General features: G+C 34.7%; 1 protein-coding gene across 2 annotated transcripts in view; it reads right to left on the bottom strand.

Annotated features, from left to right (window-relative positions):
- Positions 1 to 21,946, bottom strand: part of LOC138332168 (sodium-dependent serotonin transporter-like) — a 64,569-nt gene that overhangs the window by 13,073 nt on the left and 29,550 nt on the right. For both annotated transcript variants that reach the window (XM_069280162.1, XM_069280161.1), the window contains exons 3-8: positions 9,391 to 9,525; positions 3,584 to 3,806; positions 3,037 to 3,175; positions 2,150 to 2,284; positions 1,823 to 1,926; positions 419 to 543 (exon numbers count right to left, since the gene is read on the bottom strand). In XM_069280162.1, coding sequence (XP_069136263.1) covers positions 419 to 543; positions 1,823 to 1,926; positions 2,150 to 2,284; positions 3,037 to 3,175; positions 3,584 to 3,806; positions 9,391 to 9,525 — 861 coding nt within the window. The remainder of the gene's footprint in view (positions 1 to 418; positions 544 to 1,822; positions 1,927 to 2,149; positions 2,285 to 3,036; positions 3,176 to 3,583; positions 3,807 to 9,390; positions 9,526 to 21,946) is intronic.

Below are 21,946 nucleotides of genomic sequence, written 5' to 3'. Positions count from 1 at the left end.
ACTGTTTCGATCAAAAATCGAATCTATTATTTATATTATTTCTGAAAACAGGTATCAGATCTGATTGTATACTTATGTATACGCCTTTGTTGCACTTTGTATTGTTTACAAACAACAGGGCCGAGTGTGTAATAAGACCGGTACACATGCGATGCTACCGCGAGAGATTGCTGCCTTTGATATGTAGGAAATGTCTGCGATTTGCCCCTTCCCACTGTAAGTAACCTTCCGTAGAGGAATGCTACTGATACAATCGTTCACCAATCTCTGTGGTATCCCTGAAATGTCACTAATCGCACAAAAAGCCAGCATTTTATTATTTGCTATCTTATGAATTTAGGTCATATAGTTTTATAGACACTGCTTCGAGGATATAAACATATCGTAATGACGTCACTGTTTTGCCGGACGTACTAACCTTCGACGGCGACCTTGTCAATATCTCGTCCCTGAAGCAATGCCATATAGCCCAGCACAGAAAATACAACAAAGCCCGCCAAAAAACTCGTGAGACAATTGATCACACTGGTTACCATGGCGTCCCTGTTGGTGACAAAATACGATGCATTGCAAAGAGCTTAACAAAGTAACATAAAATCTGATGCATGATTACATATAATTGATAATTCTAAAATGGTTTCTTCCAATGAAATTAAACAAGATCAAGAGAAAGCTTTTTTTTAATTGGAGAATTACATTAATCCAAAGAAAAGATCGAACAATCCAATAAGTTATATCAAAGTAAATATTGCCGGTTATTTATCTTACTATCGCACGGGCATTTGTCGCAACAATTCCAATGTGACGTGAAAGGCAAACTTACTCGCATACATATCGCATATAACTCTATCAAACGTTTCACGGCGTGATGGCAAAATGAGCAAAATTAACATTAGCAAGTCCTATCGAGATATTTCGATGTTTCAAGTCAATTTAGAAGCAGAAGTGTATAGAAACTCGGAGTTTTAAGTTCTCGATGTGATGAAAGACTATAACTGTAGAATACGATTTTAGTGAAGCTAAATTTGATTTCCAAGCCAGGACCCAACGTAACATCGGCAGCATGCACTCCGGAGTCTTATCGCGGCCCAACTTACAGACAAGGGAATTCTGTATGTATTAGCTACAGACAACGTGTTTTTGTGCTGGTTTTTACTGCTGAAATTGGTTTCATTATCTGCGGATGTTAAGCGTCATGTGCTGGAATGAATATAGCGGTTTTATCGGGTCGTTATTCATGTCTATCTATATCTTACCATGAACCGCCTCCACATTCGGCTTCGACATATCTAGCGTTCTTGAAATATTCGCAGGATGAAAGTTTTGTATTCATAAGAAAAAAATAAATCTTTTTAACGTTCGCATTTTGAATGAAAATTTGATTTTTTACCGTGATCAGTACATGTTTAAAAGCAATACTGTTCATTTAAATTGATTCTATAAGCAGTGACGAACTGCACTACCTTATCTAACCCCCCCCCCCCGAACATTTACATTGTTTAGTACAGTATTGACAAAATGAAACTAAACGTGCAGATGCTACCATGGGGAAAAAAGTTTAGACTTTTCCATTAAACTGGTCGTTTCCATATAAGCTTGATCTAGATTTGTATTGTGGATGTCGTTTAAACGAAGCCACTGCTAGCATGTTTTCACCAGCGTGAGGAATATCACTATTACATTGCCCTATTTACATTGATTTTACCAATAATCGTTCATGTTGTACTTTGATGAATATAATTAACATACAGTGATTTTCCTACCAGAAGTACATATGTGTAAGCCATTTAAGTAATTGCATAATGCCATCCTGGTTACTTACAGATAACAGTTGTTATGAAACTTATTGTAGCTTGACAGAGCCAGCAATGTACCGAACCCTGGACCGAGGGAGAAGAATACTTGTGTCGCGGCATCCAGCCATACCTACAAGATTAAGTACAATTTGAATATGCATAAAACCAATTACACTGCTGATCAAACCCGAAGACCTTGACTATTATATATATTGTTGCGCTCTATCGTTAGCAGTTATAACATAATTAGAATAAATTTCAATAATAAAAAACATGCGCACAATTATGTATTTCGTCTTAAAAACGCTTCAAGCCATATAAAGCACTGGTGTTAAGTAAGGAAAACAACTTACGTTAACATCTTTGAGTCGATGCCACTGTGGCCGGAGATAGTACAACACACCGTTAGCAGCCCCGGGGAGAGTGCATCCACGGATAAGTAGGATTAATAATACAATATATGGTAAGGTCGCCGTCACCCAAACAGCCTGTCCACAAATAAACAATAGACATATGATCCAGAACTTTTTAGTTATAATTATGTCACATATACAGCCACGAATTAACAATAGACATATAACCCAGACTGCAAGTTAACAATAGACATATAATTCATCACCATACACTCTATCAACAATAAACAATAGACATATAACCCAGTACTGCTAGTTACATTTCTGTCACCCATATCATCTAATACTGTTACATATAATTCTATCATCCATACACTCTATCAACAATAAACAATAGACATATAACCCAGTACTGCTAGTTACATTTCTGTCACTCATATCATCTAATAATGGTACATATAACTCTATCACCCATACACTCTATTAACAATAAACAATAGACATGCTATCGAATTTTGTTAGTTATAATTATGTAGTCAATTACGCTATTTGAATAAAAAGCTCAAACTGCCTCTTTACATTAATAAAATGTATTGTTCAGCGTCTTGGTGTCGTTTGTAAATTCATTTCCTCAAATTATATTATACGATACAAATTAAAGACACTGTAACGTCATCCACCCCACGTTCTATCATAAACAACCTGAATTCGGTAACTGCACTACCCCCATGTTCTACGCGGTCAGTTAAGGTATATTGACATTTAGTTACTCCTTCAAATTATTACATGTACGATTGAGTTGGTTCTTAAAACGTTCAAAATATCACCGACTTTAACCTCATACATGTAACGTATCAAACCTTATTATACCGTCATTGTCCCCTTACCTTTCCTGACGATTTGATGCCCTTCCACAGACAGAAGTATACTACAACAAACACCCCGACTAAACACAATAATAGGTCCCATTTTGGTGCCCCCACGTCCTCCACACCGGACGATTTCTGGATCTCTAGCACTTTAAATCTGAGAAGAAAACAGAAGTATGTATGTCGAAGGTGTGTTGGGAGAAATTGTCAATTACCAATTGATATAAAGCATTGCATTATAAAGCCAACAAAACTATTATATCATAGTGTTAACCAATCATTATGCTTTACCAGTATGCCGAGTCAAACTATTACCTGGGAATCTTTCAGTCATATGATATTATATTCCAAAAAGAAGCGAATCCTCTCTGAAATTCCATGCTTATTTGTTCATATAGAAATAATTTATAGACTGACGTTAGACTGAATAAAGTCAAAACTGGTTTTTTTCTTTCTTTAAGAGAATTTTTGTTTAAAATGAAAATATATTAAGGTAGGGTTGGGAGAAACTTTGTGCTATTTAACTTATTTTATTTAATTACAAAGAACGCTGTTGATTCCTTACAGATAATATTCTGAAGCTGCCAGCATGGTATCGTTGGTTACCAGGGATTTGTTGTACCCATCCACCACAGAAACACAGAACGGGGTGTTCCATTCATTTCCACAATGAGTCCAGGGAACCTCGGCACGGAACGACATCACCAGGTAGTATAGCGCGTAGGCAATGATCGTGTTGTAATACATCCCGACAAAGGTCGCCACAAAACATATCCCGTAGCCAATACCTGAAACACACGTGTAAACATTATAATCATACTTAAAACACGTCCACATACACATGTTCATAACATGACGCCACATATGTCATATATGCTAGACCATGTTATTTGAGGATCAAGGTGAATATATATTATGGCATGGAACTATAAGACAAAAAACGGTGTGTACGCTAAATAGACCATGAAGCTGTGTCCAGAGAAAGTACACTTATTTTTCGTGTTATGCAAAGTTGTTTACTAAGATCTTTATGTTATATCTCCATAGCATAAAACATATATTCAAGTTTATTCTTATAATTCGATCTAACCTCGTAAAATTCCGTTTTCAGGGATTCATTTTGCTATGGAATAGTTCGAGTCAATCCAAAACGATGTCATTGTGTATGTTATGAGATAATGACATAAGTGTAGAAACCAATGGAAATACTCGTTACAAGTCAAATAAGATATAATGCTATTGCGCCGTTGTTTTAACCTTTTTTACCTTTACATATTGTAAACCAATGGGAATGCTCGTTACCTTTACATATTGTAAACCAATGGGAATGCTCGTAACAGGTCAAATTAAATTAAATGTTATTGTGACGTTGTTTTAGTATGTTTACGTTTACATATTGTAAACCAATGGGAATGCTCGTAACAGGTCAAATTAAATTAAATGTTATTGTGACGTTGTTTTAGTATGTTTACGTTTACATATTTTAAACCAATGGAAATGCTCGTTTTAAACAAGATTGCATTATTGACACATACGAGTTTGTTATTATGATACTGTTAACCTGTAAATGTAAAGTCGTTGTTAATAGTTAATATAACTGTATTTATGAAAGTGTTAGGTATAGTATAACCCATGGCGGACCGGAAATGATGTAAGTCGCACGTTTAATTGATACGGGGCTGTTTATCTATTTTTAAAGATCGATTAACTCCAGAGAAACTATGGTAAAAACAACACAACTACCTTATATTTATTCATTTAAAGTTAAAAAATATTGAAAATACAAAGAACGTGTCGTGTCTTCTGTGTAGAGAGGATTCATCATTTAACATGCGACGTATGTGTAATGGTATCACCACCTCGTTGAATACTTGTTATACTACTGCAGATACAAATGCATTGCAATACTCCATCCTGTAGCATTTTGGTGCCTAGAAACCATAAAATCAATGTGATGTATCTATCTGCATACGACAAAAATTGTTTGTAAACATGGACATTCTAACTTCCTACGCAACATGATAAATGTCAGCATGGTACTGTGTGTTAAGGGACCGACTTCTAAGTGCTGGAATCATGTCTCTATGTCACCATGGTCCGAGGTGTCGGGTGTGTGTTGTGTTACAAATGTTAGAATACTCTAAAGGATGGCTATTATACTGAATCTGTATTACCCTTACAAAGATACTCTGTTTGAAATACTAATATGTAGCGTTGATGTTTGTGTAGGGTTACTAGCTATTAATTCCAACTTTGTAATTTGATGGCAAAAAATAGCATTGGAATGAATCTTGGCATGCAAACATAACCCAATTATATTTGCACTACATTTTGCATAGTTCACACGACTATGCCTGAAAATAGGAAATACCGTAATATCTGCATACAATCTAACAGTTCTCGTTTAAAATATGTCCAGCCAACATTAAACATACGGGTATATTACGTATATTACTGAAATTTAATATCAACATTGAATTATTTAAGCATAACTTAGATGTCATAACACTAGTCAGTATATTAAGACTTCAAACCCAAGGAGTTTCTGTAACCTGGTCAATGTGTTACATGTGAATACTTTACCCTATCGTCTATATTTTATTACTTATGTGGTCATTATCTGGATATTTTGTGAATGATACCCACTTGTTTAATGATATCTGGATAGAATCGGACCCTCGAGGAGTAAGACCGACCGTTCAATAAAACCTTGTTATATTGCACGGTTCGAAGTTATATTGCACGCTTCCATGGAAACGCTATATTGCACGGTTCGAGATGTTATATTGCACGGCTTTAGGAACACCTCGCTGTTTTTGTCTAGTTTTGTAGAAAACTTCCGAGGAATTGCGAGTAACAGTGAGTTACGTTATTATGACGTCACAAAGGTTCACGCTCAATTTCGCGCTGGATTTATAGATCTCGAATCAAGCACGTCATGTAGACGTTTACTGTTCCGAGTAAAGGACGGACACGATGAATGTATTAGATCAAAAGGCTGCAAGCAGGTCTAATAATGTGAAAACAGACAATAAGACATCCAAAACGGAGTTACAACGTGACGTACGTGGGCTATACGTCAATCTTCAATAGAATATTAAGTTTTTTTTCCGTACGGAACGCTGTTGATTTTTTTGTTAAATGATTGTCGTATTCGTTTTATAAAAATAATATTCAACTGAAAAACTGGTGATTATGTAATAAAACAAATATTCCATGATTACTGTGCTCTAGTTCATAATATTTACCCCTCGGTGATGGTAATCAACAAATGTTACATTGCACTCGGCCTTTGGCCTCGTGCAATATAACATTTGTTGATTACCATCACCTCGGGTTAAATATTATGAACTAGAGCACAGTAACCCATGATAAGTATCATGTTATATGCATGTTATAAAGTATATTTTCACCTCTTTCTTGACGATGCGTAGTTTTGAAATGAATGGGTAGAGTTCCGCAAGATAAGTTTCAGACTTCAATGTTCTGTACAATGCGCTTGTAGCGGAGCCGACTATGTGACAATTTCTGACTTTCAGAACGAACATAGTTATTTTTGGCTGTATATCCCTAAATACGTTTATAAGAGATACAGATTGACTTAAGTTCATAATATCACATGATAGGAAAATTGATATTCTACCACAGAAGAGGTCAGTATCATCTGTCATTTACATGTAATTATGAACTTGTTAACTTCTCTTTCGGATATAATACTTAAATTGCACATAAAAAGCAATTTTATTACTGTAGATAAATAGAATCATCGCTCATATATAAATTCTGACTCCAATTATAATTGTATTCCCTAAAAAATATTATGGATGCATGACGTCATGAGAGACCCATGTGAACAATGTCGCGTGCCATATGTAAATAGCCATAAGCAGTTACTTGTCATTAATTAATATGTTTACAACACATACCAGGTGAAACCATTGAGTGGTGTTAATCACGGTGGTCTGATTTAGATACAAGTTTCAAGTTTTATTATAACCAAATGCGATACAGCATATAGGCAGCAAGTATATAGATAGTGGTGAGACGTCCACAGGTAACATGCTACCAAAGGTTGATAACCATATGCATCTTTGCCAGACGGGAGATTCGTCTTATGAATAACATTTTAACACTAGTGGACCATTTCAAGTAATCAAAATTGTATTACCAAATAGAGCACAATATTATCTTGTAGTATTTATCTGAAATATTTTAGCAGTTGCAGGACATAGCATTTTAACAGGTTCAATGAACAAACCAGAGAGCTGGTATGTGTTGGTCTGTTGGTCAAAAACAAAATCTAATGACATTATTTCCATATCAAATCATCCTAGTCATAATACACGTATCAATTAAAGGTTTTTAGAGTTCAAGAGAGTTTTTAACCGAGGTAAGCGTGATTTATATTACAAAAACCTAATGCATTTTATATACTACTTATAAAGACAAAATAGACAGATTTTTAAAAATGATATATCGACCACCTTTATCATGTATTAAAACATTTCCCTTTGTTTTACTATTGCTGAACGTGGGCACATATTCGCGAAAATATCAGTTAAAGTTGTCAATAACACAATATTCTGCGGTTTCAACAATTTATTAAAGCGTCGTGCGGTTACAAAGCCGCGTTCTGTGGTCGGTAGTCCCTCTGCACCCGTGAACAATAGCTGAGTGGTGATTCAGCATATAAAATCTTACATACTTTTTGTAACGATTGAAATAACGTTTTATTTAGTGGTTTGGCTAAAAGAGCGTTACAAATGCTCCATATCTGTGAACGTACTATTAGAATACTATTTAGTTTTTATTTCACAAAAAATGATAAGAAGAAATAACTGTTCCCGATCTGTGTAAACAATCTGCAAGTCACCATGACATTAAGTAGAACGATGGTGTTACGATAAAGTAGGTTTACTTGCATTCTGTATCCTTAAACACTTAAAACCGCTAATTAGGATGTAATTATTTAATCATGCTTGTAAGAAACGTGTCCAGTGGATTAAAACATTTTGTGATCTGTCGATAACGCACAAATGACATCGTCTTGATACGGTAGGGTAATACTTTCTACGATAAAAGTGTCCATCAATGAAAGTGGAATTGCGGTTAAAATATGAACGTACAGGGAATAACTTGAACATATATTTTATGTTATGAGTAATAACATAAAAATCTTAGTAAACCACTTTATTATTTATTAAAAACTTAGACTACAGAACACGTGATATAATGATATAATTTAGACTTTTTGTAAGATCATGGTTTTATGCACATATCATATTTATTGTTATACAAATCCCCTCCGCATTACTTGGAATTGAGAAATCTCGTTTAGTCTTCCTGGAAATTTGAAAACTGTAATTCCTCCGTGTTTTTTTTCAAATTAATTTTATCTTTTGGAACAAATGTGCATAATATACCATTGTCGACACGCGATAACTGCATCAAATAACAATCAATGCAGAATGTCTGCTCTTTTAATATTTTACGGTTTCCGTAAAAACAATTACGATATTAGTAATTGACAAAAACTTCTCTTTCCTCAGAAGTTCTATCCTCCAAAGACTATTTCATATCATTGCGGACTGTAATCTCTGTTATCTCAACTTAAAGCATATAATGCATGGCTATTGTCCTCATCCAAGCTTCACCAAAAGCGCTAAATAATATCGTAAAACTTTTTCCTATTGTCATGGTAGGTATCCCTCCAAGGGCTTGTGCAATAAGATAACGCGACTTACAGTATTTGGACATGTAGCTATAACAGTATTAGAATGTCATTCTGAAACATACATTCTAGAATAATTAATATTGATTGTAACAGCATTTTCGTTGGCTTAAAATTGACTATATAAAGAAGAGAACACTCCTTGAATATCATGAAGATGTTGGGTTTTTCAACGTGGTTTTAAACATACACGTAATAAACCAGCTGAATGCTTCTGTGAACTACTTCTAGGATAGGAGCGAAGATGACAGGATCAATTGGTAAACAATTGTAGGGATAAACATATATATGAAACATTCCTATTCCAATAAGCTGGACCTAGGTTCACAAATATTCCTTAAATTTAAGGAATCCCTTAGCTATAATTTTCCTGCAGTAAAAAAGCGCATTCCTCCTTAAAAATTGCCCAACTGGAAATTTTGACACTGCGCCCAGTACCTGCTTACAGAAATATACGAAACTATCCACTAAATAACATTACTTATGTTTTACTTCAAAAAAAAGAAAAATCAAAGTTTACTACCTTTAGGTAATAATGTAACAATTTGCCACTTATATTTTAACGTGCAAGGTTTCGTGCCCGTCAGGTGATGAGATGTATAGAGTTGTTGACCTCGTGTACTCTGTGATGTTTTACTGACCTGTAAACATGGGACATATCCTCTGCCAGACGTTGATAGCTCCACACCTTTGATATTGACCGAGAGCCAGCTCCATGTAGAACAGGGGAATCCCCAGAAACACCAGCATGATGATGTATGGGATAAGGAACGCACCTGCAACAGGTAATACCTGCATCAAACACAATTATACAACATCAACATCATTTATAATCCTTAGCGAGGATAAGGACTAAATGTAACACATACTCTTTTTTTCTTATTTAGAACATACTCTACTTTTGGGTGTAATTGATTTTCAATGACTGCGCTATTTATGTGAAGCTTGTATACACGCACAAAATTGTCCTTGAATTAACACAATACAATATCAACGAAATAATTAATTCGGAAAGTATATCGCCTAGCAAATATCTGTTATGCCTTTTTATGTTTGCCACAACGTATGCAGTTCTATACGGTATGCACGTCTATCGAGTTATCCCTAATTTCCTCGTCATCGAAAAACTTCTATTGTTGAGAACATGTAATTGTAATATCGTGTGTACATCTACCTGTCTGGGAGAAGGTACTGTAAATGTGAATATTCTCGCCAGAGTATTTCGCGATTGTCATGTGTAAACATTTTTAAATATAGATTATTTTCGTGGTAACTGCCCCTCCAACATAGTTTTATAAGTACAATAATACTACACGTGGTGATGTACGTGATAAATCCCTTACATCGTTTTACAACATAAATGCTACACGCGGTAAAGTTTGCGATAAATTCCCTACATACGGTTTGCAACATAAATATCAATAATACTACACGCGGTAAAGTACGCGATAAATACCTCTACATCCGTTTTGCAACATAAATACAACACATACTACATGCGGTAGGCATTCGTATAATAAGCGTAATTTTTCTTCTCGCATAAATTTCCACATATTCAGCAGATTGCATGCTTTAATGTTTTTTTCTATTTCAGCTCAAAGTCATGACTTTTCTCCATTTGCGTATTGGAAAATCTGAAGCAAGCTGAATTTGTCTCGGACGAAAACCCGAGGTATTGTTAGTAATACCATGGTAACTGATTCCTGATTTACCTTTTTGAAGACACCATTTCTAAAACAAATACATATAATTGCTATATTATTCTTCTGTACACTCCTCGACACGGATATCCAATGGATATTTTTCCGTGTACTAATCATTTTTATATTAAATAGTCTACCACTGAGATATAGCATGTATGCCTGTAGACCTTCTATCATTAAGATAACAATAAATATCCCTGTAACTGTTTAAGTATTCGAGGGATTTCTCCATTAAGCTTTTTTTGATAATTTCAATCAAATTTTACCAATAAATCCCTTAATTATACGTCTCGACACGCACATAGGGAGAACATCTATAAATCATTACCAATTGAGATTATGCTTCATAAGTATGTAGAATGTGGGAAAACGCCACATAAACTCAGAACCGAAAGGAGAGAAGCCATTTTCAATAATAGAAAACAATTAGGACTTGCATGGCTGTTATCAGGATTACATAACAACCTGAACAAAGCTAATAGTTGTTATAGACAACACAGGCCATTCAAATCCAGGTTAAATCCTAGTTAAGTCACATTCAGTAATGATAACAGATTCACCGATAATGTCAACAACTGTTTAGATTTTATTGGCCAATCGCGTCTCTCTACAGATGTATATCTTCCGCAAAATATAATCTAAACACGAAAACAAATTCATTAGATGGCTTGATGCACCAGTCGATATTTATAACACAGTAATGAAGCATATGATTTATAACCAAGATCTTACCACTGGAGCTTCTCCTACGAGCTATGGGGTATAAATTGTTAACAACAGAATGATCCAGCTTACAAATGAGCTAACCATTTTATTTTTTCTTTCTGAAATAAATCAATAATTCAACAAAGCATTACAGCAAGGTGTTTTTATGACCCACACAGTGTCAGTGGTCTGTGATACAATGACCCATTGTCTGTAGCACACACCTGTGAACGCCCAACCAATCTTACCTGTATAATAGGCTTATACAACAGCTGATCATTCCATGACGGACAAAATTACAGATGTACCGTGTAGAATTCATTACATAAAGCACAATACTACACTGTGTCAATACCAGATTGCGATCATTTGTCCATTACTTTGAGACATATAAGATTTTAAAAAAATCAGCTTTGAAGTTTAAACCAATTAATTCTAAAGAAGCCAGAGAAAGAAATCAATATACGAAACTTATGTATTTTAATTTAATTTTCTTGTCATTTTTATTTTACTACACATAAAAAAAATACAATGTAACCTTATTCGTCACCTCGTATATAACATTTTTTGTAACATGATTTATTTATAAAGTTACTTTTTCGTCTGCATTAGGTCCATGCTACAGACCAGGGTTTCCCTTGGGTTAGATTTACATTTGATCTAATTTCGAGAAAGAATTAAGAAATAAAAACCAAGAGAATTATTCCCCGATGCTGTGCCTTTTTACATTGACCGATGCAGTGGATATTTCTCCCATAACCCATTATAGATAGAATAACGACGCCTATCATTTTAAACTATGTCATCACCCAAAATCCTGATCAATGCAATCACTTTGAAAAATCATTAAAGAAAAGGTGACTATATCTCATGTATCAATTTACTATCTATAGATATATAGATATGATATATATTTTACTTTATTATTTTTGTGGATTTTTTGTTACTTCTCTTTGGTCAAAAACACGCCATGTGATCACCGATAAAAAACTATATTGCACGACTTTTCCGGAAGTAGTTTATAGAAAAAGTATATTGCACGGTTATTTTTAAATAACGTTATCGTCTATGTTACCAAAACGTTTCTTCATGTTCCTGGCGCTTTGAAACAAACACTTTGATGACCTGAGATTGAAGCTTAAACACTAAATGTGGCAGACGACGTTGAATTGTTTCGGTTTCTAACAATGATGATGATGTCTTCCAGCTGATGACTACAGTTTAAGCTTTTAAAGTTTCAATATAAACACGGTAGGAGAGTAGGAAATAATCGAATAACATACATTAAGCGTCTGGAGCCATTGAATAGTGAATACGTTTGATATTTATTTTTAAAATTACACCTAGGCTACTTACAACATTAGGCCTAGGCTAATCCTACTGTATGTATACTAATTTTATTTTACGGAATGGTGTACTAAGCATAAGATAATGTATCTTAATGTCAATCTGAATCTGTTAACATATGATTGACGTCTCAGTGTATTATTTCAACGGAGAACAAACTATAGATTTAATTGACTGTGTCCTTAAGACATGGAGCAACATGTATAATGGAGTACATGTGCATGTATGCAATTTACAAACACGCATGCACCGGGTTCATGTAATAAAAGCTTGAAGTGTTTCAATTGATACAATTTGCATTATACTTGTTACAAAAATCATAGGATTGTTACTGTCATCACGAAGCAGAATTTACAATGCGATGTCCATTTACTTTCACACTCATTTTAAAATGTATACGTTCTCGGTCAATATTTTTTCTTTGGTCGATATAGCTATGTATCGACCTCATCAAAATGCTATATTTGTATATTAATTTCATTTGTACTGTTTTACTAAGTAAACTGTATTCCCTATGATACAAACATACATACATACTATTACAAATGTATATGTAATTATATTTAAGCTGTCATGAATAGAATGAAGGGGGTTGTGCAAACTGTCGGTAACGGATCGTTCAATCACTGGTCCACTTCTCCCACCATTCAGAACTATGTGTCAGTAGAGTCTCATAAACCAAGTATGCCTTGATATGTTTTACTTATATGTGGTGATAATGTTAATATATGATGTAATATGTGTATGGCACTTGAATAAAATATTCTACTATAATTATCATAAATAATCTGTTCTGTATTCTTGTTTCGTTCAAGTCATGTACATGTTCATAACACATACAGTACAGTACTTGAAGCGTGTAACGTTCCCTCCAAACGCACGCGAAAAAGAAAACGAAAACGAAAAACCAAACGCAAACGAATGAAAACGCAAACGATAAACGAGGAAAGAAAGACGAAAACGCGTTCTCTAAACGAAAAACGTAAAACGAAAAACGAAATACGCGAATGCAAACAATGGTGTTTCGGGACGAGACCACGAACTTCCATTCATTCTGATAATTAGTAATGGACCTTAAGATTTTTCATGACACTTTAAGTGTATAGCTTGTTCATCATAGGAATTCATGTACGATTATCAAATTCCTATTTCGTCCATCGGCATTGCTAACTTTCACTTTCTATTCATAATACATGATAAGCATGCCAGCGCTACTTTACATCAGATAACAATTGACATCGACAACGAAGTGGCAATATGTTTACATGTGGAAGACATCGACACAGTGACAGCGCGGCATTGCTAAGGAGGCCACACGTCGTCTCTGCGTCAGTACATCTAGAGATATATTTAAGTTATTTGAAGTTGACCCTCAGATAAAAGTTATGTTACATATAAAATAGTGTTATAGTGCAATGCTATATTGATATATTCCTGATGTAAGTTTATGTATTAAGTATGGTTGAATGATTTATTTACGTGCTATGAACGGCTACCCTGTATCCGATGTGTTTGTCTGAATGTCTGTATGTTTTCGAAGGCTGTGGTATGTGCAGTTTAAAGACAGCTGGGTACGTCTCAAACACCTATTGCCTAGATGATGTCAATTTCACGGTTTAAACTGAGGTCAAATACGTGTATCATACCTTTAATCATTACCTTCGAATCTCATATAGACATTGTTTATAGCTATATGTATCTCCAAGTTAGTGATTTGATTCTTCTCTGCATAATAACATTTTCTCATTTTATTGTCTTCTTTTAATTTCTGAATCAACAGTCTCCACTCTAACCTTTTTATTCCAATATAGACTACATTGAAGTGTTTGACCAGTTTACGTCGAAGGAATCTATCATTAACTCGATATGACATTTCTAAGTGTTCATTATCAAAGCAGTAATTGACCAAGGGTAATAGAATGGATACATGTCTTCCGTCGTTATTAAACTAGGTAATATTTAAACAAGTCCAAATAGTAGCGCGGGGTTTCTATTTATATTATGCAAGTTTTACTGATGAATCTAGGTACGTCTTCAGAAGTCAAAGAAAGAGCGTTACATATTCCAGTAATAAGATAAAGGCTAACGAATGCTAATTTGTCAGCCGAATGATCCGTTCGGGAGGAGATGATGGGACAGAGGTTTAACTACGACAGTTTATCTCGTCTGCTCACAATGATGGTCTTATCGTGACAGGACGGCGGAATCAAATGTAGCATTTCATTGACGCTTTTATACACCGCTAATCCTAATTTGTGCTATTTACGGACAGTGATTGGCGGCAATAAAGATGAATATTCAAATGACGGCTTTTGTGATAAAACGGATTCCGGTCCTTATCGTGAAGTAAGGAAGGTCGAGTGTGGAAAGGTCATCACAAAATTGACCGGTATAGTATATTGGAGAAGAGACAAGCTGACAACTATAATTTGCTGGTCGGGTTTAAGACACGGCATTGTGTCCTTTGATAGTCGTATTTCAATCATACAGAAAATAAATATCTCCCCCTCCAACCTATTGCAATTTTGTCAAGTCCTACACAATCTTAAAACCCCGACAGATATTACAGAAGGTAAGTTAATCTCCTATATCTGCGTTTCAAGATGTCAAAAATAATGAAGGTTATCATCGTAATGTTAACAAATATGGAGACTTATAAAATCTTAATACTGTGTGCAGCCTTTTATATGACGTGCGGCAATTATTGTTTTACAATTTGCACTGTGTATAGCAGTTTGAATATGTTTCTCGTCAGTATCAGTGTGTTGGAAAAGGAAGGAGAATTGATGTCTGTAAAACATAAATGCTCCAGCTTTCATGGAAATGTATGCGGGATAGACGGAACGGCGAAGGACAAAACGGGAACGGGCACAACGAACCATGACGGGCCAAACGTGGGTAACATTTATCTCCATTTCATGATAGGGACACACAAAGTTTGAGCATTTTATGTGTAAACGTAGTAGGAAGGTGAAGAAACATCTGGCATTATAAGTCTGTACGTGTGTATATAAGCAGGTGATGGCATGGTGACAGATGTAAGCCGTGTAGTAGATTAGATTTGTATAAACAGCCTGTACTCATGATTTGTGTAAAGATTTTCCGTAAAGTCATTCAGTTTTCAAACAAAAAGGTGTATTTTCTTTTTGTATTTATAAAAAGTTTGAATTTGCAAGAGAAAAGTAGTGCATATCCTTATTGCCTAAAACGATTTCAACGTTGAATCAGCAACCTTGTATGAAATATGTCGTCTACACTGTACAAATAAATGTTACATGATATTGAATATTGATAATTACGAAGGAACATACGAGGCACTCAGTTCGGTTATATTGAATTAGATGGTTAAAGTGTTTTAGATGAACGTTCAGCTGCCGTTTTCAATTATGAAGTTATCTTTTCTTTTCCGTTGACATGTTTAGCAGCAACGATGGAATGTCATATAATTATATCTTATAAATGATACGTCAGTGCAATTGAAGATAATTTTAAGAACGTTACAAAGGCTAGCACACAGCTATACAAGTATACTCTTGTGTTGATATTAACCATTCAAATTTCAAATTAGGAACAGGGCATTACAAAATGGAAAATAAACTAAATCGCCGCCTGATAAAGCCTGAATCGATTAAGATTAAATAGTTGATGTAATTTCACATGCACTTCCGCAATCTGTTGAGATTACTTCATCACACTATCAGCAAAATGTGTGAAGCAATTTCCGCCTCTCTGAACCCGTCCTGGAAAGAACCAGCATGCACAGCTTTGTAAACAGAGATAACTGGTCCTGTTAGCTGGATGCTTGTACAGGAGCTAGCTTGTCCTGTCAGCAGGACGCTTGTACAGGAGGTACATCTTCTCTATCAGGTCCTCCGAGCGTCAATGACGTTCGGAAGCTATCTACAATCATCACCTACCGCGATACACGTGTACCTCGTATGCCGTCTACACAGATTGCTGTTTTCTATCTTAAAGGAATGTCCAATGGCGATTAGAAATTTACCATGTATATGTTTTGCGTGCGTAATAATTTATTTTTAAGTGACATCATTTGAAAGGGTTAATCGAAGTCAGATGTAGATAGGTACAAATAAAATAAAGGCAATGGTTTAAGATGTTTTCGGGACATAACATACAATCTTAAGTTCCTCAAAGTCTCTGACTTGAAGACATCGTAATAGCTTGGGATATAAAAGCATTAATCAAAACGTCTTTAAATCTAAAGTGTATTTAAAACAATACAAAACAGGAAAAGAAATAAATTTGTTTGTTTGCTTGTTCTTACAATCACTGCACCTCAACGCATATATAAATTTATCAATATATGTAGAACAACAGGGTCCAATATATATTCATGCAAAGAATCGCACACGGAAATATAGGCATATTAGGAAATTAGACTGATGCATGCACTTCGCTGACTACGGGTAAACTATGGCGACATGCTATGAAAATGTGTCCAGTGAAACAGCTTAATTAAGTTAATGATACAAAATACTTCACACAGTAAAATACGAACATCTTATTTACGGAAGTGATTATATATTTTTTTTTTAATCTAGTAAGGCTAAATAGCCTAATAAACATGTATCTTATACGTATGCACCAATGTCAATCGAGTGGTTTACAACTAATAACACACAGGGAATTAGGCTTTGACAATAAGACTTGGGTATACGTGACATGATTTCAGATTCATTAACTAGGAACAAGCCTGTTGGGTTTCCTGTAATTAACACAACCTGATTGCGCCCAAGCTGTAAATTTTCTCGCCACCTCTGTAATAATAGAGTTAGCAGTTTCCAATCATCACCACACACCCATTTCTGTCAGACCTACGTGGTCTAGTGACGAACCACACACTGTGCCACTACTGTCGGGTTTTGTCCAGCATTTAAGAATTATCATGTCATCTATTTCTTTTCCCTTATATGTTTTTCCCTTTTTGTTTTTAAGTGTTGTTTGTGAAGTCTGATTTCGCATTTTGACCAAGCGATACATTTTCTATTCAGTTAATCGGTTGGTGATATTTGCCTTTTTGTCTGTTCATTTTTCATCCTATAGCCCTGTTTGGCTCCTCATAAAATCATATCGTTTCGCTAAAGATAAAATATGCATGTTTGATAAAATAGACAAATTGATGCAAGCGAAACGTAGCCCATATAGTCGGCCATCAATGGAAAGGGAATACACGCAATCCTAAGTACATGTAGTTAGCAGTGTTTGTGTTACTGTCTGCACCTATCTAGGGACATATTCGAATGAAAGCATAATGTCAATCAAACGGTATCGGTAAGAAGTATGTGTCAACAGAAATACCGAATATGTCGTGGTCATAGATAAGATGTATGTGTCAACAGAAATACCGAATATGTCGTGGGCATAGATAAGAAGTATGTGTCAACAGAATTACCGAATATATCGGGGGAATAGCGTGTATCATATCAAACTGTATCGACAAGAAGTATGTGTCAACAGAAATACCTATTGTGTCGGTGTTATAGCGTGAACAATGTCAAACTGTATCGAAAAGAAGTATGTGTCAACAGAAATACCGATAGTGTCGAAGATATAGCGTTTACGTACGGCAATACTTCTGTAAAGGCAAATTACCCTTTTGTAGCATCAATATATTTGTTATTCATCCCCTACACAATATATATATTATTTTGTTGACAGAAACATAATAAAAACGTATATGTCCTGACATTTCCTTAATCTTTACATGAGAACACTTTACGAATACAATAAACAGTACAGTGCGACTAGGATTTTTGTGGAGTGAAAGGCGCCATAGGTAATCGAATCGATAAATCTAAGCATATGATAAAGTTGATATGGCAGTGTTTACGGTTTAAAGACATTGTCAGTGTACATCACAGTACAATACATATACTATACAAGACAACTTTGAAACACAATACCCCTTTATCTGTGTTAACAATTTGCATTGAATTTCAGTAGTCTCTACAGGTTCAAACATTCCAAAGCTTTCAATTGATTTAATTATACGTGCTGACATCAATAAATCAGAATAAACAGAAATAGTGATGTATTGTTGGTTTGATAATCTTATTAACAATTCAGATTCCTTCACGAAACCTTATATCAAACGAAATTAAAACTGACGAGAAACCAAACAACGTCGGAAAGTGTTATACAATACATCTGGGTCACGGAAACATTTACGTACGTCAGTACCAGATACTTTCATTGGTTCTAACATTACCATACGGTAGACCAGATCATCAACCATGATAGAATAACGGTTTTTTTTATTATATATCATTTTGTTACTTTGTGTATTTATTATCCTCAAATTATCATTATTGTCACGTTTGCGTTCCATATTACCTAAAACGTTTACACTGACAGTTCTTTAATTGTATCTCCTTGGTAATATGATAAATAATATTCTATGTTGTAGAAAAACCACTATGCTTATGATTGTGGCTGCTTTCTGCCATGTCGCATAGTGTTCTACCCCAATGCTACAACCACAATACGAGGAGCTGAATATATCTAACATCATACGTATTTTCAAAGATAGAGGTGAAGAGATAATTTTGCAGATGTTTTCATACTAAATATATTTAGCGACATTTTAGTTTCAGAAGTATGTAAACAGAAAATAATAGTTAACCGATGAAGACCTATATGGCCCAAACATCATTTTCAATTACAGCTGTATATGTGATTGATATGTGTTACTTTTAGATCACGTGACTTGACTACCATCCGGTAAACACCCCCAGTGTCCATTTCCACACTAGTTTATAAATGTGATTGATAACAGATGGCACCGCCTGGTAAGTTACTTGACAAATGCGAGCGTCTGGTAAAATGACTAGCTGTGTTTTCATAACCAAACCTTGACATATTTCATCGTTTAAACAACTGTATCTGAAAGCGTTTTTGACCGTTAACTCGACATCCTCAGTCATTATTGATATCTCCATTTCATTGATATTTATCGCGTCTTCAAAACCCATGGAATGCGGCATGTATATTTAGGTTATAAACAGTAGGTTGTTTTTTTGTTCTTTTTTAATGTTCTGCCTATTAATGACAATGTCTAGCATTGATGCCGATGAAATCATTCGAACAAGAGTTTAGTTAATAAGATCCCATACAATTTCAATAAACATATAAATCAGCAAAGGTTTCATTAAAATATTTTAACATATGCTGAGTAGAATGTTTCATTTTTTGTTAATAAAAATTGACAACACAGAAATCGGCCTTGATTCTACGAAAACAGAACATTCAATATTATCATATTGTTTGAGGTAGTGATAGCAGAATCCCATATTGGTTGTACATGACATATGGAGATTATATCAAACTCTTACATAAGCTATATCGGTCCGAGTCTCGATAAAAACACAGCCTTATGTAATAACTTGTAAAGGGCGTAATCTTGTGAGGGTTTTTTTATTTAAAACTTGAGATACAACAGACTTGGTAAAACAAACCACGTATAGTAAATCATATCTCTTTAATAAATTATTTCAGATAAGCTCTTAACTTTTTTGTTTAATCGACATGTACCAATTGGGTCATTTTACAACATTCTGTTGACTTTCTATGTGCCGATATCTGATACCATCACTTCAGTGTGAGCTGATGATCAAAATTAATGGCGATCCATGCCTAATGTGAGAATGATGAGGTTGATAGGGTTTTTTTATAACCTGATGTTCAGTGATATTAACCGATAAAACATAGCGTTGTTATCGGTGTTGAGGTATTTAGAGCGATACTGGCGAATAGACATGTTCCATTTACGTCTGGAGTTATCCTACACAGCTCTTACTCTCACATGTACATTAGAGGGCCCCGGGCGTTACCATATCACAGAGGCAGTGACATACAAAAACTCTATTTCATTTTTTTAATCTTCATTTTTTCTTATACACCTTTTGTTTTCTGTTTTAACTATAGCTACCCTTATAATAAGCTATATTACGTAACGTGCCCATTATATCTTTGCGGTAAAGACAAAACCTGCTTTTTATCTAGTAAATCCACCATTATGTCGGCGATGGTTACAGACACAGGTGGACGTCAGTCATGACAAGAAAAAACACATTGACACATGACGTTAAAAATCATAGTCAATAGACACAACTGTTGAATATGGACTGCCAATATTCCAGTAATAATTTCATGCTTTTGAAAGCCTAGAGGAATAAATGACTTCAATTACTTTTCATTTGAAGTATTGATTTATATTTTGACATTAGTAAACATAATTGTTTTATTACTGGAAGGATGTTGGATTATTGGGAGATTTATTGCGTAATTAAGACAGGCATGTGTTCGAAAACTACTGCAAACATTTTTGAGAAGTGTAATTTTTTGGGAGATTAGATGTACTTCTATTGATACCCGTACTTTAAGATTACATTTCATTTGCATGCTTTCATTGATATCACTGTTTTGTAATTTCAGTTCATAACAAAGTGTCAGTCTCAGATTGGTTTTCACAGATTAATTTATTTACAATTTCGGTGTTGCTTTAGTTAGATAATAAGTCTTGATTCTTAACCAAAGCAAGTTGTTAAAGACTAAATAAACATACATTAAAATTTTTGCTTTTTCGAAAATTGTTTTTATAACTATCGGCCCCTATTTCATGGTATTGTACTTGGAGTTTAAGTATTCAGGTGCTTAGCTTTGATATTAGCCTAATCTAACCTGATTGCAATGTGGGCCAGTTCTCAAGGGTTTTATAAATCAAAAGTATATATTTAGCATTGTATCGGATTGTAGTTTAACAATAACAATTAATTATGACGTCGGTGTTCAGCATCTGTCTGCGTAAACTCTCAGTGCGATTGATCCTACTTCACTGAATTCCTACCCTGGTCGAGTGACCTCAATGGGTCAGTAAACCACGATAAATGGCTTATGTAATAACAAAAATACTGGCACACATAGGCCATGTGTAATATCAACGTTTTAATATAATGGTTACGTCAAATATAATCCAAACCAATCGATATCAAAAGTGACAGGGAATATCGTACGCAAAAAAATATATGTCCCATGTTCTTGTCGTAGGGTGTTAATAGTGGGTGGTAAGTTATGTTCAATGTTTCAGGTAAGCACACAGGTAGGGTATGGCATGATTCATGTTCCGTGTTAATATAGTATCAATAGGGGGTACATGATTATGACCAGTAAAACGGAGACAATAGATTAGATTTATCATTAACACTGGGAATGAATCCTGTTCTATTCTAGATGCAATAGCGGTGATATGTCATATACTTAATGGAATAAATGGTATAGTTCATGTTTAAAATTGCATGCGCCATAACTGTCATATTCATGAATCTAGAAGATTTTTAATATGGTATTCAACACCAAACGGTACCTATATTTTGAGAATTACAATACTTACAATGCGTAGATTTAAATACAATACAACAACACG

This window comes from Argopecten irradians, chromosome 9, assembly GCF_041381155.1.
Source record: "Argopecten irradians isolate NY chromosome 9, Ai_NY, whole genome shotgun sequence".
Classification (NCBI taxonomy): Eukaryota; Metazoa; Mollusca; class Bivalvia; order Pectinida; family Pectinidae; genus Argopecten; species Argopecten irradians.
This window is presented reverse-complemented; position numbering and strand designations above follow the sequence as displayed.